Source organism: Vidua macroura, chromosome 6 (assembly GCF_024509145.1).
Source record: "Vidua macroura isolate BioBank_ID:100142 chromosome 6, ASM2450914v1, whole genome shotgun sequence".
Taxonomy (NCBI): domain Eukaryota; kingdom Metazoa; phylum Chordata; class Aves; order Passeriformes; family Viduidae; genus Vidua; species Vidua macroura.
The window spans coordinates 59,228,357-59,255,970 of record NC_071576.1 but is presented as its reverse complement, the minus strand read 5'-3'; the positions used below and the strand labels follow the sequence as shown (position 1 = coordinate 59,255,970).

Here is a 27,614-nt window from a genome sequence, read left to right as displayed (position 1 = left end):
ACCCCTGATAAAAAAAGAACTGATTTCACAAGCAAGCCTTTTAAGTACTGACCTGGTGAGGTCGAACACAGCTCGAGTTCAAGTTCGGGTATCTTGTTCCCGGGTCAATGGTGTACTGGTCAAAGTTCTTATTAATATTTTCAGGGGTCGTCTGAGGCAAGAGTCGATAAATGCTCTCTCTTGCAGAGGAAAAAGATGCAAGAGTTATGTATTAAAATAAATATTTCTTTATAAGAGATTGGGGTTTTTTTGCAGCTGCCTAAACCTTGTTTTGGTTCTGCCAGGACAAGTGTTATGGACCAAATGCATAATGCATCCATCCCATTTCTTATCCCCACTCAACAGAAGGATGCCAGACAGAAAAAGGACAAGACAGACACTCAGAGCTTATGCCCATATTTTCCTGAGGCAGGAAGTGAGCAAGAAAAAGGAGGAAAAAAAAAAAGGTTACATCATCCAGTCATCTGGTTTTGCTTTAACATCTACTCAAGAAGTAACTTACCACATAACAGCACTAAATCCTGTCATCCTGCAATTCCTATAACCACCACAGCTTTTTTTACTATGCTGTTCAATTTTCCATTTGGGACTAGGCCGTGTTTGAGTCATCCCACAGGCTTCTATCTTAAAACTTCCCAAAGTGCTGTAGCTAGTAAAGCTCCTGCTTGCATTCCCACAACCATGACTCTTCCTATTACGTATTTGCCCCAAAAACAGCCTGGGCAGCTGTAGCAGAGCAGGGTGGCTGCCAGCAGAACCTAAGTCAGCAGCTTCAACCATCAGACCATGGTGACACCAAGACTGCTGCTGTACTTAGCAACAGATATTCTTGCTCCAGTCAAAAAAGGTTTCTGGTGCAGCATTATAACAATTCTCCACATATTTATCAGCCTAAAGAGAGCACCACTACACCAAAAAGCACAGTTAAAGTCACAGAGACCAACTCTGAAAGCTGTTAGTGTTGAAGAATTTATTTAGACTCCTTTCAGGATTTTTTTCTTTTTTTTAATGATAAAAAACAGGTGTTGAGATGGCTAGAGGTTTGGGTTTTTTGATGCAAGGTCTCTTTGGTTTATTTCTTTAAGGATCACACTTAAGCGACATAAATCAGTGATTTAAACCCTAATAATATTTCTCCTGATAGCATTCTGAAATCCACTGCCTTCTAGGAGTAGCTGTGGCTCTTTAAAACACTGGAAATGCTGGGGACCAAAGCAGCACTCACCGTTCAGCCAGGATCTCCAACGGGGGCTTCCCCTGCGCCCAGCTCCGCACCATCCACGCGGTGTCAAAGGCAGCCAAGAAACCTCTTGCACAGCCAGTACCCATTGGCCAGAATGGCTGCAAGAAGCATTTACACTTTAACTCTTTGCATTTCTTAAGTTCTTACTACAAAAGTAACTTTCAATGCGAATCTGGAGTCCAGGGTTTCATAATGTCTTGGAAAAATAGCCCAGAAAGACTCAAAATGCAACACAGGCCAACACTTGAAGGTTTTAAATGTGCCTCTCCTCTAAGTCTTAGGCGGGGAAAAAAGATTAGTTTTTTCACTTTTTCCTTTTTTAACTTCTATATATAAAAACAAATTTCTTAGGCCCAAAAGGTAAAAGCTGAGAAAAAAAAAAAGACTCAAGAATTACTAAAGGAAAAAAAAGAAAACAAAAAAAGATGCCCTTTCCACCTCCTAAATTTGCTTTTGACTGTTCTTTTCAAATGTCTCAGGCTGTCAGCATGAATTAAAAAAAAAAAAAAAAAAAAAAAAAGCTGCAGCATATACTTTTCACTTCAGAAAGAAAAAAAGGGAACATACTAAGGCAAAGAGACTGCAATAATAATTTGGATCAAGTTTTTGTCTATGATGGAATTCAGTAAAATTGTGCCATGCACCCAAGCTGAGGACACGGAGCTCACAGTTTTCAGACAGAAACACAACTTTCATAAAGCAAAATGGGATCTCGGCCACAGGCTGCCAGCCAAGCATTAGCTATGACAAACTATGGCATAAAAAAGGAGAAAAGAAAAAAGGGGGGGGAAAAATCTATTCCAAAGAAGGTACCACTGTTTCAGGACATGTAAAAGAGGACATTTTATATTGCAGGCTAGATTGAATGGTTGGATTAAGGAAATAAAATAAAAAACCTGAAAATACTACTTAGAAGGCATTCCAAGATATACCTCAAGCAAACTATCTCCAACAAGAGCCACCAGGAGCTGATGTCTGTGCCTCTCTCTCACTAGTGCAGCGTTTTCAGATGCATACATGGAGGTAAAATCAAACATTGCTACATCTGGTTGGCCATAATGATTAATTGCAAAATCCAAGGAAGGCAGCTGGTAGTTGGTTGCAAAGTCAGCAGCTTCTCTGGCGTAGGACAGCAAATTGCTCTGGTTCACATTTTCCCCACAGAGCAGCAGCTCGGTATCAATGGAGTCCTGCAAGGAGAGAAGGATGTGGGATGAGAGACTCCAGTATCCTCTCTGAATTGGAACATTGCAGTCTCACAGCAGGCCTGGGAGCCACAAATCTCACAGCAACAAGAAACAAGTGACACTTGTCATCTCCTCCAAAAAGCCAATGCACAAACACAGGTACTGTCCCAAACAGAAACTCTCCTTGCCCACACTGAACAAGCAGCTTTGTTTGCAATAGAAGATTATAGCTTCTCCCAGTTCCTTGGTTATGTGATGTTTTCAGAACATTATTTCCCTCACATCAAAAGATGTCATCCACATCACTGCAACGCTTTTCTGCACACATGAGCCCCACATTTGAATCCACAGGAGAGCAGAAACACTGATGCTGTAACATGGGGGGGCTCAGCCTCAAGGTTTGACTCGACATCTCAGTAACAACACCACATCCAAACCTGGATCGTAGCAGCTTTTCTGTTCCTTTTTGGGCTGGGTTTTTCCTTGGGCAGAGTGGTAAAGGACCCTGCCTTTACAGGTCATCCTACTTAAAGGCAGTGATTATTAACGAGGCAGGTTCTATTTCCAGCCTAATCGTGGATGAGACCCCTAATCACAGATGATACCACAGAACCGCTATTAGCCCAGTTGCACCAGACACACTGGGGTGGTTGATTTTTTTCCACTCAGAGCTGAGTAGGTCAGGAAAACAGCTCTGATGAGCCACAGCTGCTGCTCCTCTGCTTCAAACTCTCCACAGATCCCCTGGGACTGCCCTCACCTACAAACACCAGCCCCACAACCTCAGGGCCCACCAGTCACTCCTCCAAAGGGTTCTGCCCTTCCCCTCTCCCAGCTTGGTTGGTCATGGACAGCAGCTCTGCCCTGGGAGCCCCGGGTCTCCAAAAGGGCAGAGAATCATGGCATTGAGCTAAGTGGTCCCATCAGAAAGCCAAAAGCCCTTCTGACAGCTCCCCACAAGTACTTCCTTCAGGAAATTACACTTGGCTGTTTTGGCACTGCCTTACTTTGCAAGAAAAATTGATCTCTTTTGGGTTTCCAGCAAGGGAAATTTAAGTGGTGCCGTAACACTTTCTAGAAACAAAAGAAAATAAACCCTATATTTTACAGAAGAAAATAAAAAAGGAAAAATAAAAAATACCTCAAAATCACAAGTACCCCTGAAAGGTCAGGCCATTGTTTTTATACCCTTCTTCTATCATGTTTCACCCACTTTAGAGAATTTGCAATTTAGCCTAGGGTAGGTTTTTACACTTCCTTATTTGCCTGATAAAACTGAACATAGCTGTGCTACCCTTAAATAACTGAGGTTTTTATTTTCTGCTGTGACAATCCCACCACGTATTTCCAAGGTGAGTCAAGATCTCATTTCAGCCAGTTTCAAAGCTGATTAATTTGGGTAGTATTGTTTTCAGTTCTCTATTGAAACTTTGAGCTGACTGAAGGGAAAAGCAAATTCTAAAAATGTCAGAGTAAGATCCAAGTGACCTGAGCTTGAATGAAGTGATTAAGTCTATAAACACCCTCTCTAACATGCAGCAACGTTTATGCAGATGTTCACACTTACTCTGTGCCAAGCAAATAAAACAGGGTTTAACCAGCATTTTTACATACGTTAATAATCACTCCTTTGTCCAGAAGACTCTGCTTTTTTGCTGTCATCACAAAATAATGCGTGCTGTCTTTATAGTAAACAATATTCTCCAGGTCAATCCCTGAAAAGAGAGACACATTTGTCACCAAAGGCAGCGCCCTGCCTATGTCATTTACTAACAGCGCGGGATTGATCCCGGCAGGTGCCTTTCCCTCTTGGGATGCTTCCACTCTCCCAGCTGGGATGAAGGATTAGTGGGCAAAATGCAATGAAACAAAACAAGAGAGGAGAGTGGTCTCGCCCAACAGGAGTTCTTCTCAGCACAGTTTAAAGTTATTCAGCATTCTTTCAGGGAGCAGCTAGTTAACTACAGCATTAGCAGTTCCTGAGGTAGAACTGGGTGCCAAGGCAGCAAAGTGTTTTTTGGGTTGCTAGGGCTCTGGCACTGGGTCTAACCAGGGGGTTTGGTTTCAATCATAATAGTAATTTTTTTAAAAATCAGCTGTAAATCAAGAATAGAGTTGATTCATCTTCCTTTCCATTAAGATGTGTTTCACAGTTTATATTTTTAGTATTTATGGCAGATTCTAGGTCTTCTCAGTTTATCAGCTCCACACATCAAAAAGCAAGAATAAACTCCTCCCAGAAGGGCAGAGACTTTTTCAAAGGGTTTAAGCTGTTCAGCATGTGAACAGATAGAAACAAAACAAATCATGTCTTAAGGGAAAATCTCTGGGCCCTGAAAATGCTCTTCCAAATTTGTTCAACATAGCAGACATTTTTGCAGTTGAGAAAAATTTAAACACTAAAACAAGCCATGATGTGGCAACACCCAAGCTAAAAAAATATCCCACTGTACCATAAATGGACACCTCCATCTGCAAGCTTCTGACAGCAACAATATTTTATCACTTGGAAATTTTTTTTTTACACAGATTATTCAAAACTGATGTTACCAGTAACAAGAGGGTGGCCTGGCACATAGAGTTCCCCTGCTGCCTCTTGTATTTGGTTGTGGAAAAAATGAGGATGTACTCACCCGTTTCCTCTTTCAGATCCTGGAAGAACTTCTGATTGAAGATAAAAGCAACCCCACTAATTTCTTCTACCTTGGCTTCTGCAGTTGTATTTCTGTTTATAAAATTGGCAGTGATCGCTATAGCCAGCTTTCCACGAAATTCCTTCCTCCTGAAGCCTGGTGAGCAAAGACAGGAATTAAAACCACTGCAAACTTCAGACTGGACTTCCAGGGAGGATCAGCTCAAGACAGCTCAATATCTTTCCTACACTTCATCAAACAACACACCAATTCCCTTAAATGTAAAGAGTCTTTTCTCCCCATTTCCAGCTGCACTAGAGCTGCACTGCATTCAAGATAAAGTCTCATTAAAAAATGGTTGGGTGGGGAACTAAGGGAAGAAGTTAAGGAAAAACTATGACTAAAGAAAAACATGGAAAAAATTTTTGACATGTCTGGGAATAGAATAGGTCAATTTCAGTGGAAGGAGACATTTTTAACATGCTAAATGGCAAGTTAGGTATTTGTTATATAGGTGGTAAACAGCTCTTGAAAAAGATGCAAGACATCAGCAGTCAAAAGCAGCAGAAAATGATGTGAAAAATAGAAACCTCTGTAGCAGTGCTTAGGTGCACACACTACCAGCTAATGAGATTTTTCACAGGTATTTGGAATTGAAAAATATTCAGTGGGTTAATTGTTATATTTCCAAGGTGAGACCAACTGAGAAGCTCCTTGCTCCATCTTTGCTTTCACTTTTCACTGAAAAAAGCCCCCTGAGCCACAATCTTGCAATCACACATTGAAGTTTTTCAATGTTACCCTCATCTGTAATTAAGTTATGAAGTAGGACAGAGGATCCTTAGTGTATTCTTAGCCCACTTCAGATGACATCATAAATATGTTATTTTATAACAAGAAATAAATTGGTTATGGGTTTTTGTCTCTGTGCTTCTTGATGTGCTCTCGTTATTTCATTGGGATAGATTTGATATGACAACACAAGCTTCTGTACATATCTTCAGTGCACCAATCACTCCCCTAGATCCTCGTATGATGATAAACATCAACCTCTTCACAGAGTCTGCAGGTGAGGTAAGAATAATTAGGTTTGGCTGGTACCTGACTATTTAAGCAATCTTTTATGGGGGGCAGCCAGACAACAATATAGTACAGCATTATAAGGAATTAACTGTAAGCACATTGTAGTTGGCAGATAAAAGAATAAGCAGACAAACAATGAAGCTAATAAAAAAAAAAAAAGGAAAAAGTGTACTGAGAGAATGGAAACACGCATGGATATAATTAGAGTTAAAAGGGAAATATATAATTAAGTAAAAGGTTTGTTCCTGTGATGCAGGAGCAGCTTAGCCAGTGTCTCTCTAAGAAACACAGCTCAGGTGGTCTGAATTCTCAGCAGTGACTCAAGTTCAGGAAACATTTACACCCTCTACTCCCACACACCTTAGAGCTATTTATTATCTTTTGCTGTTGTTCCTAGAGGAACTGCTTCTGAAGTTCAGTCTCATTTGCAAAGAAGCAAAGCCTCTGTTGCCTTCATTAAATACCTGACAGTCACCTTTTGGTCATGGGTTCAAGCACACAGGGCAAATTCACAGCACAACTGCAAAGGCTATGCCATTCCTGACATCTTGTCAGCTTCCTTCAAGTTAAATCATCATATAATTACTTAAGCTTGAAGCAAGCCCAATGGCACCACAATGCATTCTGTAGGCAGTGCAAATAGAGCTCAGAAGCAGTAATGACATTAAATGTCTTTTATTTTGAGCTACGACTTAACAACAAAACCAAAAGGTACCACATAAAATAACAGCTTTCACAACAGACTTCCATGGATTGAAAGGTAACCTGCTGCTTTGTGTTCTCCTCTAACTTTCAGATCTTTCAAGGTACCCTAAAGACCACTAATATGGCTAAAAACACACATTCACCCACCTTCTAACGTGTTCCTGCGGCCATCTGCACCAATGATAACATCAAATTCATACTCTGACAAAGGGTGATCCATGGGGAGAAATTCAGCCCTCCAACCCATCTCTGAAAACACAAATAATATTTATTAATTCTTCAGTATTACAACAGAGAAGTGATTTCAGAGTCTGAGGAAAGGGCACTGAGATAAAGGGTGCATTTCTCATTCTCTGGATCACCTAATGCAGTAACTTCCTCTCAGAGCCACACCACAAGAAGATGCTCAAGCACTCGATTCTCACAGAAATAACCCCACAGCCACCTCACCAGGGCAGTACATACATGTGGTTACAGCAAGGAAGAGCTGGCTACTAAAAGAGGAAAAATAGCATTCCATCATCAATGCTTTTAATTGCCTTCTAAATGGAAATTAAATGGAAGCATTTAGCACAAAGCTAAATTTAATCTTTTTACAAAGCTGATTATGTGAAAGTGTTTGTACTGTCCATGTTTTAAAATTAAATATACTTTAACGACTTAAACTAATATACCCGTTCCACTGTCACTATATGACCCTTTGAAGAGATACCACAGTGTTTTAATTAAAAATTTAAAATATTTTAGTATTACTACATCCTAAAAACTAATATTAAAAAAAATAGAAAACAGAAAATTAGAAATCTTTTTCTATTGTTTAAAAATCTTGCATAAGAATGCTGATAAGACTCTGTGTGCCAGTGGGATTTATATCAAATGTGAACGCAAAACTAGGCCCTGGGCACTTAATCCATCCTCAATATCTATATTATCAATCAAAATCTGTTTTTGCAAGAAGATCCCAAGAAGCCACACCGGACTCCCTACAAAGCCTCAAACACATGCCAGAAGGCATAGTGCAAAACTTCAGCTTCTCAGCCTGGGCTTTGTTTTAAGACTTATCAGTGCTCTGTCACACTGATACTTATCACGCCTGTAACTGCACAGAACAAGGTGGCTGAATAAAAAGGGCAAAAAACTCTTTATTTCTTCAAACAGTGCTTGACTGCCTTGCACAACTTCACATAACACCTGGCTCAAAAAGAAGTTGCTGTGAACAGAACTGTATTATGATAATTAATACTTTGGTTTTCTTGATCTTCAGGAGGCTCCAAGACTTTCACAAATTCCAGGTTCACGTGAATTTCCACTCCAAGGATAAGTGCAACTTTGAAGAGGATGAGTTGAAGCTGTCGAATACCTGTGGAGAGCAAGTGGCAAAGATGTGTTTGATAAGTAAGCAACCCCAGCTGCCACCAGCCTGCCAGAGAACTGAAATTCATTGTTAACACAAGCGTGTAGCATTTTTATTTCCCATACTGTAATGAATGCAAACATAACAACCACAGGATGTTGTTCTCTTCCACCTCCTTTTCCTCTTGCAGCACAATCTTGTTGGCAAAACTAATTTCAGCTGAGTTTCTTAGAATGCTTTTGTAGAGGTTTGCCTCTTGGTGACATTTAAAAGATCTGCTAACCAGCATGTTTTAGAATGTAAAATTTTACAGCACATTTCCCTGTAAAATAGTCCACTCTATTATTTGTGTCTACCTTCAACATACTGGAATAAATATCAATATTATTCATACCTCATAATCAAAACCTGTTGTTTAACCGTACCACACTAACAAAAAAATCTGCTCCGTAAGTCTGTAACTTGTTCTATTTCCACCTTGCTTAAATGAGACTTTTTTTTTTTTTCCCTCTCTGTGTGCACACATGCACTGGCACATGGTTAAGGCAAATGAACTTTCTGCCAAACCAAGAATGCTTCCACCAATCTTCTGATCCTCGTAACCTCTTATCCAAACAGTGCCCATGCCTTCAGATACTTACTGATGTGATCAATAGATCCTGCACAGAACTTTCCATAAAATTTCTTTGCTCCCAGTCCCCGAAGGTCGTGGATGGTAAAGGGCCAGAGATGCAGCACATTGTTCCTTGAGAAAGTGTCCCGCTTCTCCACAACGACAACCTTGGCTCCCAGGAAGGCAAGTTCAATGGCAGTCCGCAGGCCACAGGGGCCACCTCCAATAATTAAACACTGGCAGAGAAAAGGAGGAGTGTGACACACGGTTTTATATTATTTCCACACAGTTTCCAACTTACTCTATTGCTACATGACTTGAAATACAACTGGACGTGCACTACTGAGAGGACAAACAAGTAATTTACCTAAATCAATGAAAAGGAATTTTTTTTTGCATGTGGTGTTCACATGCAGTTTATCCTCTTTAAAAAAGAGGATAAACTGTGCTTAATGAAGACACAAAAGCATCTGATGAAGAGAAGTAAGAGGAAAAAACAGCAAAAAGCCAAACATTTTTGAGCATCTGCTTGCACATTTCTAATCCCCATGTAGCGTTTCTCAAGTGCTTGCAGCTGTTTCTCAACAGCATTACAGTTGTGTAAAAGGGAGGGGAAAGGAAATAAGTGGTCTTAGTGTAGGCTTTTTTTATTTTAAAGCGGAAATGGGTGTACATTTACTAGATTTGTTGAACAAGCCTATGATAAGCCAGTAGCCTTACCCTATTAGCTACTCTCTTTCAAGCGAGGGTGGATGTAACAGCCTGGTTCACCTACTGATGTAAAGCAGGACATGCCAAGGAAACTCAGCAGATTTGCCCTCCTCTGCCAGGGCCAGGGAACTCATCCTGTCCTGTTCCATTTCACCCAGTGCTAAACATCCTCACTTTCAGGACAATCACACTTCAGAAGCTAAAATCTAAGTTTGGGCACCCTTGGAAGAATCTCTTCCAAAACAATTACAGAGGATTCCTGCCCAAATTTTAGTTGACAGCTGTAATTTTTCAGGACAATCACACTTCAGGAGCTTAAATCTAAGTTTGAGCACCCTTGGAAGAATCTCTTCCAAAACAATTACAGAGGATTCCTGCCCAAATTTTAGTTGACAGCTGTAATTTTTCAGGACGATCACACTTCAGGAGCTTAAATCTAAGTTTGAGCACCCTTGGAAGAATCTCTTCCAAAACAATTACAGAGGATTCCTGCCCAAATTTTAGTTGACAGCTGTAATTTTTCACAGTCCAACAGGCAAAGGATTTCCAGAAAGCAAACTAATTAAACCCTAAGCATATCTATTGCTTACATTTCCTTGACTGATTACTAAAGACTGATTAGAAACAGTCTTATAGCTGGACAATGCTGTTGTTCCATACCTCCTACGAACCCTCCAAACCCCTCCAGACTTCACAAAATCCATGCCAAGAGTTCCAGCTCTGCCATGGCTGGAGCAGGGAGAGCTAAGGTGGGTCTGGGAGGATGGGAGAGCTCCAGCACAGCCAAGCTGGGCTTTGCTGCAAATCCAAGACCATTGTGTCAGAGGCCAGACACGCTCCTGTGCGTCCCACACACAGAGCCAGACACCGACTGCAGTTTCAAAGCAAGCATGGGCTCTATCTGCAGGCTCGCTGGATTCCAGTCTGGTTCCCATTACATAGCAATTTCAGAAAGTAGAGTCATTTATTTATTTTGGTTTGGTCATCATTTGTTTTCAGATCTAACAACTTGAGCAAAAAGTATCTGGTGCTGACTTTTGTCCAACCCAATTCATGGAAGTGCAAAAATGTCTTTTTTTTCAATTTAATAAATAATTCTAATAATTTCCCATTGAAAGAAAAACTCCTGTCAGGTGCTTTGGCTTCGCTTTAGGCAAGTGTTTTGTTAACCAGAGATATTAAAGTTAGGCTGTTGCCTTAGCCACTTGGCTTTGTTCCTCTTAAAAGAACATACTTAATTCACAATTTCAGAAGAACATTCCTCACTGAATGATGAATATTAAAAAAAAAAAAAATCAACAGATGTAACAATATAAAGGAAGAAAATAGAAGGCACATGTAGCCCAGCTGAAGAGGATCACTGGTGGATCTGGGTCAGACTTTTTGTGCATGCTTCTTGTGATTAACATGGGAACTCTGAGCTCTGACAAGTGAGTGACTGAACTGAGCCTTCACAGCTTCCAGTCACGTTGAGCAGGCAGTCAGAAACATTTTACAAATAAAGCCCTTACACGGTCTGATAAGGTGAGGCTGGTTTTTTTGCCTACAAGCTGTATTATACATAAATAAATGCAACTTTAAATAAAATAAAAAATAAACAGCAGTCTTTGGAGATTTAGTCACAGCAGACCCTGCCAAGTAACAAAACCCACACAGAAAACCCTTCGTTCCTCCCGGTGCTTTGCAACACGCTATGTTAGCATTTTAAGGAGGATTCTGCCCTCTCCTCTCCTCCTATCACATTGACAAAGTATCTTCATAATTGCGTAGAGGCACCATGAAAAATGACTGTATGTTTGCTGCCACCCATGGTTACCTCCAGAAACACATTTATCTATATCACAGAGCTATTTGTTCTATGATTTATTGAGGACGCTTCCTGCTGGTGTAGAACTTACTCTTGGCACTTCTTCATCTAATTTTGAAACTTCTGGGGTCAAAACCAGCACAAAATCCTTGCAAAAGTAATTCTTACCACATTTGTGTTCCTATCTTTATTAAATAAGGGAAGGGCCCATGCCACTCCCCGGTGGTCTGCTTGCCAACGGAGTCCCAGAACAAACCTTCTGGCAGCCAGACTAGAACAAACTTTGAATGGCATCCTATTTTCCCCTCCTGTTATCCCAGTCTCCTGTCTCATCAGGGACTGCTTTTGAAACTAATTTCTTGCAATTTAACACAGATCATGACAGCTGGCATCACATAAGGGAGTCTCAAACAATCAATCCTGAATGAAAAAATGCCAACGGCTTCTTGACATCCCCATCACCATTCACACATCAACTGCCTTTTAACAGTGCCAGATCATCCCCTACAAAGCTAAAGGGCAACTTGACTTTTCAAAGCATCTCCTACAAATTATTCCAAGTAACAGTTGCTGAAAAGAACAGACAAAGACCTTTTGCATATTTCTTGCTCAAGCTGGAAACGAAGGGAGAAAGTCTTGTTTAGTTTTACAGAGCAGCTTATGAAAGAATAAGATCATGACCAGACTTCTATGACCTGCCTGAAGAATCAGCATCATGTTGGATGTTACATCTTGTTTTACTACTGAGAGTATACCGTGTTAGTGCAAGATAATAATACCGAGAGAGGACATATTTTCTTGGTGAAAACCTCTTAGTAGAAATGGCTGATTTTCTGCCTGCAGATGTGTGTGAATATTTTCTGTCAAAAGAGAAGCTTCATTGAATTTAACACATTCCCCAAGAAGAGCACCTATGTTAAGGAAAAAAATTACAGAAAGAATATAAGTTACAAAATTCCCATTGAATGAGACTAATGCAAGTTTCCAGGCCAGTAATAGTTGCCTAGTGACTAACTTAGGACTATTTCATTTAAATTCATACTTAATAAGTAAAACATGGATAATTTTGCATTTCACAATAAAACATTAATAAGCCCATGCATATTTTATAAAAGTTGTTTATTCACGTTGCTGAGTAAATAGTCTATTTCTATGATACTGTTAAAAAGTATTGGACAATTCCCTAAAAGATTATTGTTTCTGTATAAATCTTGTCCCACACTATAACCAAGCACAGTACACAATACATTATTTATCTTCAGACAGAAATAGAACAGAACTTCACTGATTTCTTCCTTGTACAATTTAACTGTATCAGAAATTTTCACTTATATTTACTAATATAAACACACACAGCATTTGGTAAGTCTCATAAGCTTGATTCCACTCAAGGGTCAGTCTGACTGTAAGAGATGCTACTTTCTCTGAGTATGTTTAGGAATGGCAGTGCCTTGAAAAATCTCCAGGAAATATTCCCAGTGCCAAGCTAAATGGCAACACAAGTCACCTCTACAATAGCAGAATGGCTTCTGTGCCAGGCACAGGATTTTGATATGATCTCCTGCCTATAATGTACAAATATATGACTCAAAATAGGAGGGGAGGAAAGGGAGAGGGATACGATGTAGAGGCCTCTTGCAATCCCTCCTTTCCCCCACTATTAAATCAGCAGCCTGTGAATCCAGGCACCTGCATCCCATTCTGGAAAAATCATATGCAGTTTAACAGCTGAACACCACCACTGTGCTTAATGAAAAAAAACTCAAACAAACAAACAAAAAAAAACCCAAACCAACAAACAAAATATCCCCACAACACCAACAAAAACTACAAAAAAACCCTACCTCAAAATAATACTCCACAGCAATCTAGTCACCAAAATCTCATTCACTATAACTGAAAGGCTGAATTGACCTCGAAAAAAGTAAAAAAACATTTGCTCTCAGCATTTACATGCTCAAGGAATCTACCAGTTGTTAGTAGCATGGGGGTGAGGGATGCAACAAACAGCATCTCTTGGCATAGCTAAGAGCAGACAAATCCTGTTGCAGCCCAGTGCATTATCCCACTGTTGTCATTCCACTCTAAATCCCTCACTCCTCTCCTGCCCAAGGTACCCAAATATTAAATGAATCTTGGAAAATAAAGGGGTGTTAAATGATGATCTAGTCCCTGTCCTTGGGATGAAGACAGAAGCTTCAATCATTCCAGGAATTCAAGATTTCCTCATTTCTGCCTTTCAGTTGTTTTGGAGGTGAAAAAGAAGGGATTATTTTTAGCCTCCAGCTCAACAACAGTTGCACAGACAGAGGCACACCCTTTGCTGTCCTACGGCGTGCCAAGCCAGAAGCATCACTGCTACTCTTCAGGGGAAATGCACACACACACACTGGTGAAAAACCAGCAAAACCCATCTGCCCAGGTTACTGAATTGCCTTTAGCCAAACCATCAATTGGAAGTCGACCTACAGGCATGGATCATGCTCCCAGAAAGGAGCAGAAAGGGGTAGCTTTCCCCACAAACCTCAAAGCCCCCTAATCCCCACAAGCACAGGTGTCCTCAGCAGCTGTGGGCCTCCCCACCCAGTGACAGAAGGCTCTGTAGGACACAGAGAGACAGTGCTTTGCTTTTCCATGGCAAACATTCATTTCCATAGTCTGCAGATCTGAGACTGTGAGGGAAGACAACTTTCACACCGGCCCAGGCCTTTGTGCAACACCCGGAGTGCCAGGGGTGCACCAAGTACTAATTTGGCTGATTCCAGAGGGTCACATCCTCCATGGATTTGGACAAGCGTTTATTGGTGATAGGGCTTAATGTGCTGCAACACAAGACAGGCACGAAACAACACATTTTCTGGAACAGCAGCAACCGTTCCCCTGGAAAGGCTCCAGAGAAAAATAGCTGCATAAGCAGCTAAGGCAGACGGCCACCAGGAGCTTTCTCCACCACGATGCTTTCCAGTCCATCCCCCTTTACTAGATATGAAAATGCTTCTGGCAAAAATAGGACTGCTCAGCGGGACATTCCTGACTTACTGACTTACAGTTCATCTCCCACTTGCAGCCCCAGATTTTATCACATAAATCCACTGACAGACACCGGATACAACACTGCAGCCAAATGCACCCTGAACCCACTGAACAATCAATTTAAAGTTTGAAACATCATCACAGAAGACAATGAAAAATTAAAATCTATATGCCACTTCAGACAACATTAAAAATGTCACAGGCTGAAGTTTATTTTTAATAAAAATCAATTCTTCCATCTTCTCCCCCAAGAAAGTGGGGGAAAAGGCCTAGGAGCTAATTAAACTTGACTACAAAGATTATATAATCTTTAAAAGGTTTTTTTTTTCCTCTGTTGTACTGTTTTATGAGCTCCTCATAGAATTAGCAAGGTTAAAAAATGTGCCATTTGACAAAAATAATATTCACTTAGATGTATTTTAATGAGAAATCCTAACTCTCCAAAGGGTTATGTTGACACTTCTTAAATACACTACAGATAGGTCAAGAAATGTACCTTAAAATATTATTAAGACTAGCTGGATCTTGCTGAACAGGCATTTTTGGAGAGTGAGCATCACATAAATACCACTGTTGGGGAAGTTCAGAGGTACCTGGGAACAGTGAGGCTCACACACCCCTAATTGCAACAAAACCCTGCATCAATGCATTAATTCAGTGCCTCACCATGAGTCCACTTCTGCTTTAAATCCTTCCAGCATTTTACCCTTTGAACTCCCAGCTGAGCACCTCAGAAATGTGCAGTTTTGTCCTCTCCCAGATCAGTGATTGGCATAAATGGAGCCACAGCTTTATTTTTTTTTTTCCCCCTGTACCATGGATCTGAGGCCACCTAACACAGGGTGACTTTGGCCACAGCTCTTTCCCCAGCAGCTGCTGCACTCGCAGCTGGACGCAGCACAATCCAGGGATCAGAGGATCTATCTTTACTGCCCTCCTGTTTTATTGAGTCAAAATGCCAGAAGTGAAACATTAGTACATTTATTGCATTCATCTGGCACATCTCTACTGGGATTTTTTTCTCTTTTTTGGAAGATAAGCTTCTGCACGGAAAAAAAGTACGTGCCTTCATTTTTCCTGGATGTATTTGGACACACTTGTCCATCCATCCTCTCTGTCACATGGATATATGTACTAATATTAGATCTGTGTATCAAAAAAAAAAAAAAAGCTCTCTCCATAGTTTGAAATTAAAACAATGGTATGAAGGATGTCTGTAATTCATATTCTGCTATGCCACACATTAAAGAGGGGCTGTGCGCCCTCAGGGTGTTAGAAAGTCAAGAGTGCCTTCCATGATGCATCAGAGCTCTCAGGACTTTGGAGCTTTTCTGAAGAACTCTCTCAGGTGCCATTTGTTGTATTTAAATCTGGTGACTTGATCTCAGATCTTTTAGAACAATTTGCAAAAATACTTCTTGAAAAAATTGCACTTGACAATCATAATGCAGCAAAGTATGCCTGGAAACTTTATGTTGCCCTGCACGAGTTACAGTTATCCAAAAAACCTAGACATGACTAACAAAAAAAAATGTTACACTCATTTCAGTAAACATATCCACTAGAAACCAGGCAAGTGCTTTAATCCAAAAATCTCCCCAAACAAAGCACAAAATAAGCCCTCCAACATCCTTAGGAATTAAGTGTGTTTGCTGTTTTCTTACCTGCCTTTCATTGTAACTAAAACACAGGGAAGAAAAAAAGAACAAGCCCACACCCAAAACCCAGAAGAGATTGCTTTCTTTTCTTTTTTTTGGCCAGCTGCTTAAACAATCAAAACGAAAACAAGATAAACCTTGCAGAAAGAATGTTGCCTGACTATCCCAGCCATGAACATGGTTGGCAGCATGTAAGTACCTGGCCAGTCACACTGAGATCGTGCTCTGAGGCTACAATTAAAAACTTAGCAAACAGAGCCCAAAACAAAACCACGAAACAAAGAATTCATCCAGAAACAAAGAACTGATGGAGAGAGATAAAGGAATAAAGGCATCAAGAGCCTCACCTCTGAGCATAGCAGAGACCAAGCCATGAGTCTTGGGAGCTTTGTGAGCAGTGATAGAGAGAAAATGGTTAATCTTCTACATGGTTTCCAGGGGCAGGGGCTTTGCTGGGCAGCCAGCAGAGGACTTGTCTGTGTACCCAGAGGAAAGGATTTCTCATGCTCTACGGCATCTAAAGCATGCAGGCAGGTGGGTCAACAACCATGGCTTTATTACAGCAAGAGCTTGGTAACACACTTTAAAAATACATCCCTGTTGCTCCAGTCTGGCCCATCTACAGAGAAACCTGGAACTTTTAACCAAGCATCACAAGAATCTAATAAACAAGCTGAGCTTCCACGTGGAAACTGGCCTTTCAACTAAGTGGGGAGTTAACTTATTTTGAGGGTATTTCACAGAATATTTTAAAATACATTCTAAAATTCATTTTTCTATTAGGTGAATTGTTAACCAACGTTCATTAAAGACACGGCTTTTAGAAGCCAATCCTGAGTAAATGAGCTCATATAGAAACAGACATCAGGTCTGAGTTGAATCCAGATTTTTAGGTGTTATTTATTTGTTTATTTATTTTTAAAGATCATAATCATTTAATCCCATAATTCCTAACTCTCCTAAGCAGAATGACTGTACAGCAGTGTGCATCAGCTACAGACAAGCTCAAAATGCAATACAGTACCAGAAGGCAACAGTTCTGGGCTCTTGGAGTCCTTTTTTTTTCCAGCTCAGCAAGCAGCCTTCAAAGTCACTGAATTTCCACTGCTGGCACTGACAGACATTTAACTAGTAAATCTAAATGCAGCTCCAAAAAGAGTGATAATCTGACTTTTTTCTAGCTTAACTGGTCGCTTGCACAAACCAGTTTACCGTAGGTAGACAATGCCTTTTCTTTTGACAGTTTTGCTTACAATTTGAGAACACTAGGAATTACCAACCAGCACTTCTTAGCATCCAAAAGTGCCAGCAAGCAAGATGGACTTGAATTGTTCAAACAACCAGAATTAAAAATATTTACCTTTAGCATATTTTTTAAGAAGGCTTCTGATAGCGGGGAAAGTTAACAGCAGTCACAGAACCCACAAACCAGGCTGCTGGCAGCACATCACACAGTAAAAGTTAAATTTCAGCATCTCTAGTTCTTATTTCCAAAACCATTTTTGACTGAAAACAAGGGTGGTACATAATAACCCTTATTACTGAGGGAAAGGGTCTCAAAAAATAAATATAAAATGGTGAAAAAATATAAAAATAAGCATGCTTCAAAAAGAGAGGCAGAGAGCTGGAGACATAAACTTTGGCAGCAAATTGCACATCACGAGGTGCAATAGTCTCTTTTACACCAACATCCGACACAACAGAAAGGAGATAAACATACACAGAAGACCAGTGTTTATTTACACGTATTAATGAGTCTGTTTTCGCATTCCAGGGAGGGTGAAATGCAGATGGAGGCAGCTGCCTCAACAGCACCAGCCACGCTTGTTCTGCCACTATCAGAGCTGTATCTGGGCTGACAGGCAGTGAACTTCCTAGCCCAGGTGCCTCCAGGCAGGCAGGGCATGCAGAACCACGGCTGGCCAAGCAGGGACCAGACCCAGCAGCAGCCCCACCAGCCAGGAATGGCTTCCTACCCTATCCCACTGTTTCCTACCTTGCTAAAGCACAAGTAAGAGAAAAAGCGGGGAGAAGAAACCTGAGAGAAATGTCTTTGCCTTCCACCGAGCACTTGCTGATCTGCATAACTTGTTATTACTGCTCTGGGTGTGTAATCTTTGGCAGGAAGCTCACTGCCATCTCCTGCAACTTTTCTAATCTGAGTTACAATTTACCCCGGAGCAGTTGTTTTATCTGAATTGTAAATCCTGCAAGAATGGCAGGCAGAGTGCAGGCAGGACAGGACTGGGAGGAAGGAGTGCTTGCTGTTGCATGGGTCCTTTCAGAGCTGCTCTCATAAACCTTTCAAAGGGGCAGGAGAAGGGAACAACACAAGGCTAACTCCCAGCGTGGCAGAGCCCCATGGTTTCTGCTCAGAAAGTATCTCAGTCAGATGAACAAATCCAGAGAGTGGTGCAAGGCAAGTCAGGCAGTGTCTCTTGGCTGCTTTGTCAATTAGAAACTGTGCACCCTTGGAGAAACACGAGCTGCTCTTCAGGAGCAGGAAATGTCCAGGGCAAAGCGCAAACTTTGAAAAGCTAATCAGAACTTGATCTATCAGCATCAGCAAGACGACAAGAGACAGAAGGTGAAATGCCACAGCAGTTCTGGTTGTGCTCCAGCCAACCCCATGGTGCTCCCCTTGGGCCTTCCCTAGCACAGATTAGGTGAAGGTATTGAAGCCTCTTCTGCTGGTCACGTTCTGCAGAGCTCTGACCATTCCTGCTGCTCTGCTCTGGACTTGCTCCAGTTTATCTGCCAGAATATTTCAGCTGGGGTTTCATCTGCACCAAGGAAGTGGCTGGATGTGTGGGTCCTCACAAGCACCAGATCATTTTCTGCAGCATATTCCCTATTTTCTCCGAGTATTACACTCCTCTACTGGAAGGTTCATAATCTCCTCGTAGCTTCTAGCAATTTTACCTTGTTGATCTCAGATTAAGACACAAATATCACAGAGACCTGAGATGACAAACAGTTTGCAGAAAGCTGGCTGTTTGTAAAGCAAATTATGTAAGTGAAGACTTGTTAGGGAATGTGGAAATTTCAATAACTGTCTGACAAAAATAATCCCCCTTTAATCAGCGTAGCAGAGAAAATAAAGCAAATTAAACCAATTTCAAGGGCATTAAAAGGGAATTTCTACTTTTCAACAGATACCAGCTAAACTTCTTTTTTTTCACCGTGAATGCCATCAATATTATGGCTTTTTAGAGAGAAGCCATAGAAGCAAATAGAAATTTTCTTGCTTGCTTACAAAAGTAATCTTCTACTGATATATTTTACATTTTCTCTTCTTATACAGCATCTTAGAGCTATGGTATTTTGCATTCTAAGAAAAGAGTATTCAAAGCTATCTGCACTGAGGCCTTAACAGCAGATAATGTAGAATTTTGTTTGTCAGCAGAAAGAGAGCAACCACATCCCCAAACCCCCTGTTCTCAGGGCAGACATGGGAACCTCAGGAAGGACCTCAGCTGCAGGAGACAGGAAATTGCCTTATTGTCTGAAATCTGGGGTTTAGCAGCCAAGTGTTTAATCACTTCTTCGTAGCAAAAGTTATGTATTTCCTCACTTATCAGTACACAAACATTACCAGAGAGAAGCTGGAAGCATAGCTAATAACAAACCCCTAACGACCACATTTGGCACCAACCCCGTAACAACCACATGGGTCTCTTGGAAGGCAGGAGAAAGACCTGACCCAAGCAAAGCATCCTGCCCTGGAGCTCCCCTTGCCCCCCACAGCAGCCTTCCTGGTGGATGGACACAGCCCAGCTGCTTCAAAGAACCAAACCCCAAAGCCCTACAGAGCCAGGGTCATGGGAACACACCCTGTTGTAACCTTTTGTTTCATTCAGACCTAATTAAGCCACTTGCGGTGACAATAGTGGTGGTTTGTGTGAAAGTAACTGCGTGTCACTCCCTGTGGGAATCTTCATAAAATATCTAGGAAATCGGGTAGGGTGGGACAGTTCCCTTCTCTCGATTACTTGCAAAGCCATTAAGTGAGAGACAGAGAAACAGCAGAGCTCTGTTAAAATACAGATGTAAAGCTACTGTTACCTTCCAAGCCAAAAAAAATTAAATTCCACATGCCTAAAAAGTCTTATCTAGCCTGTCTGATTGCTCTGCTTTGGCCAGGCTTCACTGCTTTTCATGACTGATAAAGCTGAAAAAACTGTGTTTGTGGAAGTGTCTCCAGGATAATGAAAATAAAGTGATTTCATTACCAAATCACATGCCAAACATTTGCTTTTGCTGATGTAATTTGGCCCAATCTCAGTTTAAAACACATCACAAAGAGTCAAATACTTTGTTTTGTTCTCAAAGTACTGTCTGCTGTGTGTCCTGTCATCACCCCAGCTTCTCCCTATCCCCTCTCTAAAAATCCTTACAGAAATGAATGTGAATGCAGTGCTCAAGAACTGTGGTTTCACTACGCGTTCGTAGGTGATTTACTGCTTTCTCCACTCATCTCAAGCAAACCTTCCCTGCCACTCATCCTCATTAGTCCCATATTTTCTACAGCTTTGAAATAAAAGTTGCTTACTAAAATCCTTAAAAATAAATCTACAGTGGAAATCCGGTGCAAACCTTTAGAATCCCTGTCCTAAAGGTCAAAAGCAAAGAAGCACCAATATCAAGATAAACAGTTTGTCTTTTAAGTATACCAAACACACCTAGGTGCCACTTAAAATGTCAGTAGAACATGTGGCCTTCAATATTCCCCAAAACCTTGACAGCTTCTGGATTCTACTATCCAAGCACTATTTGTTTGTTTGTTTAAAGAAAAAAAAAAAAAAACACAAACCACACACACACAAAGCAGCTGAATGCCTCTTTGTAAAAAGCCACAACCTTTCATTCACTCAGCTTCCTAACTTGGCAGTCATCTTCTGGCTGACTAGGTCAAGTTTTGTGGACTTCACAGGAATGCCTTTTTATTAAAATAAGCAAGCTAGCAACACTATCTAATATATCTGCAACAAGTTTCGTGTGTTCATTATAAACCCTGATTATCAGGTTTGGAAATCTCCCCATTCCAATAATTATTTTGAAGAATTAGTAAATCCAGCAAAAGGGATTGGTATTTACTCTTTAGAAGAGAAAAGAGGTTAAAGTTTTCATTATAATATGGATAGTTTTTCCGTTGGAGCATAACTGCCTTTGCCTTCTTTCATCTTACAATTCAATTACTCAATTAAAACCCAAATGTTTGTCTTGAGGGATGCAATCAGTCAGGTCAGTCGAACAATCAAACTCACTGGCTTCTGTACTAGTATGTACAGCACTGGAGAAACTGGCTGAAAATCCCTGTTGCCTCTGAAGGATCAAGAAATGCCAGCACTTGGGGAGGAAATTTGGCTACTTTACCTGCAGGTCCATACATGCTGGATAATTTGCCTAATTAATAGACAAGTATCTGTTTAGCACCACAGAGGAAGGTGGGAAGAGGAAGACATGTGGAACCCAACCCGCCTGATTTACCACGAGGGGCAAGGCTGCAGAATGGGATGTTTGTAAACAACTGAGGACTGGAAGGAAGGCACTTTGTACCTAACAACAAGCAGAGAGACCTGGCACCCTCTGCTCGTCCTGCTGATCACCCTATGGCTACGGAACACGGCAGCACCCAGTGACACCAGGAGCTCCTTTCCCTTTCTCAGCTCTGTGGGAAGGACAGCACCAGCAAAGTAGGTTTGTTAACTCCCAAGGCATTCATTTGGCAGTCTTTAGAAATTGAAACAATTTGAAAGGGAGTGGAAGGGGTTTGCAGACAAAGACCATCCCCCATTTTATTGCTCATGGGTACACCGGTGTGGTTAGAACAGGGAGACAGGGCTCGGGTTCAGTCAGAAAACCTCCAAGCCCAATTCTGACCCAGGGCTCCTCCTCTGCTGACTCACACCCTGGCCCAGCTCCCCCCGAACCACAGGCTCTCTGTACTGCTGTGCTGGATAAAGCATCACCATGGAGCCCTCTCTGCAGCAGGGACATCGATGCCCTCGAGTCCCAGCCAGACTGACAGCACGGGACAGTACCAAAAAGAGCCACTCCATGCCAATGTAAGTCCTGGAAACATGGTTAAAAACAATTTTAGAGTCATTCTCTTGCAATAAGTCTCCCAACAGGAGGTTTTGGAAGGAAACCTCATCTATTGTAAAACAAGATTTGAAAGGCCAAGTTCAGGAATGAGTAGAAGAGAACCACGTTTAGTGGTGAACACAGTGGTACTGGGTTAACCAGCTGGACTCAATCTTAGAGGCCTTTTCCAACCTAAATGATTCTACAGTAGACTTCAAGATCATTGAATCTGTTTTTTAGGATTTTATACGATTCCATATACCCATATACCTACAAATGCACATATGTATGGTTTTAAATGCACAGCTTTCAAAACTTCTTAGCTTAATTTTATTTATCCTTGCTTTATGCTAATATTGTTCAGCCTCAAAACAGCAGCTCAGACTGTACAAGTCTCCTGCCCAGGAACTGTGCCCAAGGTGGGGTCCAAAATAACAGACAATGCTCAGAAGACCAAAGCTGTGCCCAGGAATTTGTCCCTCCTCCACTGGGGAGTTTTGTCCCAAAACTGGAACATCCAGAGAGAAATGCCAGAGTCTACCAAAGCAGCTTTAAGCCAAGTTTTCTTAGTTCTCAAGTGAAAGCATGTATTTTGCAAAAACAGCATGCACCTTCGAAGGGGAAGGCAACACCACATTTGTATGCTTCAGAGAACCAACACCCCCTCTCAGAGTAAGCCTGGGATGTTCCCATGTGCAGAAATCTCTGCTCCCCTGAAGCATGGGAGAGCCTGAATTTCGGGTGCACAGCATGAGCCAGGTGCTACCCCCTGACACATATTCATACCTATCTCAAACATCAGTGGGAGCCTCATTTATATGTGCATGCACATATTCATATCATTTACATGGGGAAACTGAAAGTAAATGTAAATCAAGTGCAAGTAATGAATCTGCTCCATACAGAGAGGCAACATTCACAGATGTCTTAAGAAGGCTAATGAATATACTGACACTAGCTGTTACAGATATTCTTGTTCATCATTGCATGATGTTTTTTGCATGTTCAAAAATTTAGACTGATATTCAAACATAGGGAACATGCATTAAACCTTTAATGTTCTTCAATTGTCCAGCTTCATTCCCTGAAAAAAACAAATAATCATTTCAGAGTCCAACCATGCTCCTCTGCATTAACAAGTAGAAGATGAAAACCAGAGAGAAATTTTGTCAGCATTAAAAAAATTGCACTTTTTCTGCACATATTTGCAAAAAGCACAGTGTGATATCTACAGTTTTGCCTGGTTAGTACAAACTTGTGTTTCTCTCTAATGCTGGTGAACTAGGCAGGTGCCAGCTCCAGAAACAAATTTTGAACAGGATTCAATCCCAACTCAGAATTTCAAGACTGAAGGAAGTTTATGTTTTGTGAAAATTTAACACTGACACAGGCAGACTCCTACAGTTTCAGAAAGTTCATTTCTGCTCCAGTTCTGTGCATGTCTTTCTACAGCACTCTGGTGTTATTTTGGGGCAGGTTGGGTTTGTGGTTTTTTGGGGTTTTTTTTCTCTATAAAGAATTCAGGGAAAATAATGCCCCCAGTAAGACAACTCTGAAATAGCAGTGGGTTTGAACTTCTTGAAAATTGCTCAACCAGTTTTATTCATCCAGCTTAAAATTGTATCACTGTACAAACTTTGAAAGCCATATTTGGCAATGTTCTTCAAGAGCAGTTAAGACACAGGATTATTGTTATTTAGCTGGAGTGGAACGTTCTGTATGTATAAAACTTGTGTATATTGCAATAGTAACTTAAGTGTGGCTGAAGAGTTTACAAGCACGAAAATCAACAGGCATAGCATTCAGGTCTTAAATACCATGCAAAAAAAAAAAACAAAAAAACAAAAAAACAACAACAACAAAAAACCCAACAGTTTTGGGATGAGGTGGCAGATTTTCATTTTGTTTTAAAAACAACCCTAAAAAACAACAACAATAAAAACAAACAAACAAAAGGCACCCAAAAAAAACCCAAAAACAAACCAAAACCCTAACAAACCTCCTATGAGTCATTTAGAACCCAACTGCATCTTCTTTATCTCCTCTAAAGATTGGGAAGATTGCAAAGCCGTATCTAAGAACCGGGAGCTGCAGGCTCAGCTGCAGCATTCAAGGCCACAACCTCATTTAAAGCCTTGAAGTCATATTTTTTTTTTTTTTTAAATGATGCCTACTAGCAACCTTGGCTCTGTTTACAGAGCTGCAACTGCAAAAATCCACTTAGCTCATTGCTCAAGTTGCGATCCTGCTTTAACAAGCAGGGTTTTTACTTCGGGCAGATCTGCCTCAAGCAGTCCCGGGCAGCCCCATGGAGGCGAGCGCTGGGCACGGCTGCCAGGATGCAGCTGTGAGCTCCTGCTCCACCACTGCAAGCAGCACTGGCACAGCACACAATAAGACAGAAAGCTAAAATCACCATTTGGAGTGGAGGTGAAGGGTGCTGTGCCATGCTGCAGCCTAACCTCTCTGCACTGGCTGGGCTGCCAGCATTTCTGAGAACCCCTTATCTGTGAGTGGGGCTGTCAGAGCCCACCACGATGGTCAGGGTCCACACTCCTCCCAGCACAGCAGCCTCCCATGCTGCAGGGACAGGCAGAGATAGGCTCTGCAGCAGCCTGTGATTCACACCCCAGGAATGTTTGGTAGATATCCCGACCGAGCCCACTGACTGTGGCTGCTGCTCTCATTCCCAGCAATCTGAAGATTCATGTTTCTCTCGTTAAATCAGTGATGACACACTGAAGTGCAGGTCTGGGCACGGGCCAGGTTCATGATGAACATCTCCAAGTATTTTAAGGGATATCTATAGCCACACTCTTCACATGCAGACGTTCTATAGCCATGTGAAAGTTGGTCGTATGTGCATCATAGAAATGTCCATTAATTTCTGCAAATATTTACACCATGCCACTAAAAATAAATCTTTAATCTCAAGGGGCAGTAATATCATACTTTCAACACTGTGGAAGGTGTTGATTAGCTTCCTCCTTGGCAACACTGTAAAGAATTACACAGCCTATATATTTTATGGACCAACCCATTTCCACGAGTCGTCTCACAAAATAAAAATTAATCACTTTTCTTATGAAGTTTACAGAACAAAGCCTTGGCTTTGTAATGTCACCATTTGAGAGAAGATTTAGTTTTTACATTTCATGTGAGTCTTAAAACTGCTTTTTTGTGTTGCAAACACTTCCTCAAACAACTTACTACCACGGATATTTGGACCTGGGGCTGTATGTGTATGGTGAGGTGCATGTGGAATATTTCCTATAATTTGTTAATCATCAGACACTTTCTCATTCCTTCCCTTTCCTGTCTGTTTTCATCACAAAGATGCTCCATGACATATGTTCAAGGACTTTTCCAAAGAACAAAAAGGGAGGAAGGAAGCACAGGTCAAAAAGGGAAATGAAGGGAAAAAGGAGAGGAGAAAAACAGAGCCTGCCAGGAACACAGTGCAAATAGCTGCAATGACACTCCTTTACTAAATAAAACTATATTAAGGACCCTTATGACCTTAAAATACATTAATAATCACTGTGATCTTATGAAAAGTGAATAAAATCAGAGGACTCTCTATGTAATGAAGGGAACTTCGTGTTCTTCTCACTCATGCTTTTGAGAAGTTTCAGTCAATGATGCAAATCAGAAGAAAGAGACTTTCAACACTGCCTATCTTCTGAGTCCATGAAAGAACACTTCAGTAACAGTTTTAATTAAAAAGCCCTCCACATTTTGGTGTCTAGTTATACCCCAGTATGCCCCTCCTCTCTGTTCTACCTCTATACAGTCAAGTAGCTTCTTAAAAGTTACCCTTCTTGGGGCAACATTTTAGCCATCACTCGGCAGTACATGAATGAATTGCTCTTGGGACAAAGCTAATAGAAATATTCTGTGATAGCCAGATGAAACAACTGGCAGGAACTAGAGTATTTTGTACAGTTTTGTCAGCAAGATTTACACCAGTGCTCAATGGTGCATTCTATCAAAATATGCATTGCATGCTCTGTGAAAAGATCATTTCCTGTCCTCTCCACAACCAAGCAGACCATCTCCCTCAGTAACTACCACAGTGCAATTACCCACATTCTGCTTGTGAAAAAGCACTTCCAGGAAAGGACTTCATAAATTTAGCAGGACTGTCTTTTGCTGTTGTACAGCAACTGGAGCCAATGCCAGGTGACAGAGACAGATCCCCAGACCTCCAAGCAGCACTTTCAGGGAGCAGCTTAGGAACTGCTGCTGAAACACATTTGGCCAGCCCTGGTCTCTTACAGCATGCACAAAGCTGAGGAGCCTGCTGAATATGTTACAGTTTGCAAACCCCTGTTTAATAGTGCAAGTAGTTCTTGAGAATCTGTAGTGAATGCAGCCTACTTCTTCAGAAGTTTGCATCTTACACTAGTTTGGAGATGAAGTATAAAAAGGACAGAAAGTCTGAGACACACTGGAAAACAGGATGCTTTAAGGCTCACTCATATATTGTGAGATTCCACAGAACTTTCAGAAGAAAAACACATTAAAATTTGTCCAAATCAGTCAATAACCAGTTTCAGCATATTAAAGGAAGGGTTACTGAACAGACACAGTGCATGTGATGGTAGAAACCTTGCTTCTGCAGAAAAACAAGTTTAAAAATTCCCAAGCTGTGAAATCCAAAACTGAATTCCACTTACCTTAGTGTTCATACAAGACTTTCCGCGTTTATACTCTTTGTGACTTGCTCTCTTATCAAGCTTGTTCCACAAAGCTTTGGCCTTCCATGTGGTCACTCTCGATTTCAGTTTGGTATAAAAGTTTCTATTGTCCAAAGGATCTAATTCAAGTTGGCGAGTGAGAATATTGAAGGCCTGAATGGTGCCTTTGCATGTTGATGCTTGTACAAAGTTTTCAAATATCTGGCCAGCTTGGTTGTATTTTTCATCATCATTTTCCCCCATGTTCTGAGAGCAGAGCTTGAGGGTGATTAAGCTGGAGCTCTTGTGCTGGGGTACAGGTGATCAACAACAGCAAGTACTTCCACACATGTTATTCCTAGAAAAGACAAACACAGGTCATATTAAAGCAGGTTCTGCATGATAAAATTAAATCCACAAACTGCACGTGCAATAAGAACATAAAACCCCAGCATACAGTGACTAGACAAGCAGGCTCAAAAAGTTTGTAGTGATACCCAAGTGTTGCAAACAAACGTAACATTTGTGCTGTGATGACTTGTACTCACAAAGACTGTTATAAAAACCCTGCTAACTCAAGCCTACTGCTACAAGAAGAACAAACTTCACTGAGAACTTGAGGATTTAATTTTTGTTGTTGTTGTTCACTCCTAGATAACTGATGAGCAAACTCCAAAAGTCCAGATTTTCTCCCCAAGCAGAACTTATGTAAAAGCGAGTGACATTTTGGTCTTAAGAACTTATGGAAACCTGCAGCCAAAAGTCAACATGGTTTGATGGATTTTTTTACGCTGTTGCACAAGTTAGGGCCAAGGGTGCAG

General features: G+C 41.1%; 1 protein-coding gene across 1 annotated transcript in view; it reads right to left on the bottom strand.

Moving 5' to 3' along the window:
* MICAL2 (microtubule associated monooxygenase, calponin and LIM domain containing 2) overlaps positions 1 to 27,125 on the bottom strand; it is a 95,428-nt gene extending 68,303 nt beyond the window's left edge. The window contains exons 1-9 of the mRNA XM_053980749.1: positions 26,794 to 27,125; positions 8,847 to 9,054; positions 8,095 to 8,211; positions 6,999 to 7,100; positions 5,064 to 5,219; positions 4,045 to 4,145; positions 2,176 to 2,433; positions 1,226 to 1,341; positions 53 to 179 (exon numbers count right to left, since the gene is read on the bottom strand). Coding sequence (XP_053836724.1) covers positions 53 to 179; positions 1,226 to 1,341; positions 2,176 to 2,433; positions 4,045 to 4,145; positions 5,064 to 5,219; positions 6,999 to 7,100; positions 8,095 to 8,211; positions 8,847 to 9,054; positions 26,794 to 27,057 — 1,449 coding nt within the window. The 5' untranslated portion in view covers positions 27,058 to 27,125. The remainder of the gene's footprint in view (positions 1 to 52; positions 180 to 1,225; positions 1,342 to 2,175; positions 2,434 to 4,044; positions 4,146 to 5,063; positions 5,220 to 6,998; positions 7,101 to 8,094; positions 8,212 to 8,846; positions 9,055 to 26,793) is intronic.
* Between the last annotated feature and the right edge of the window lie 489 nt (positions 27,126 to 27,614).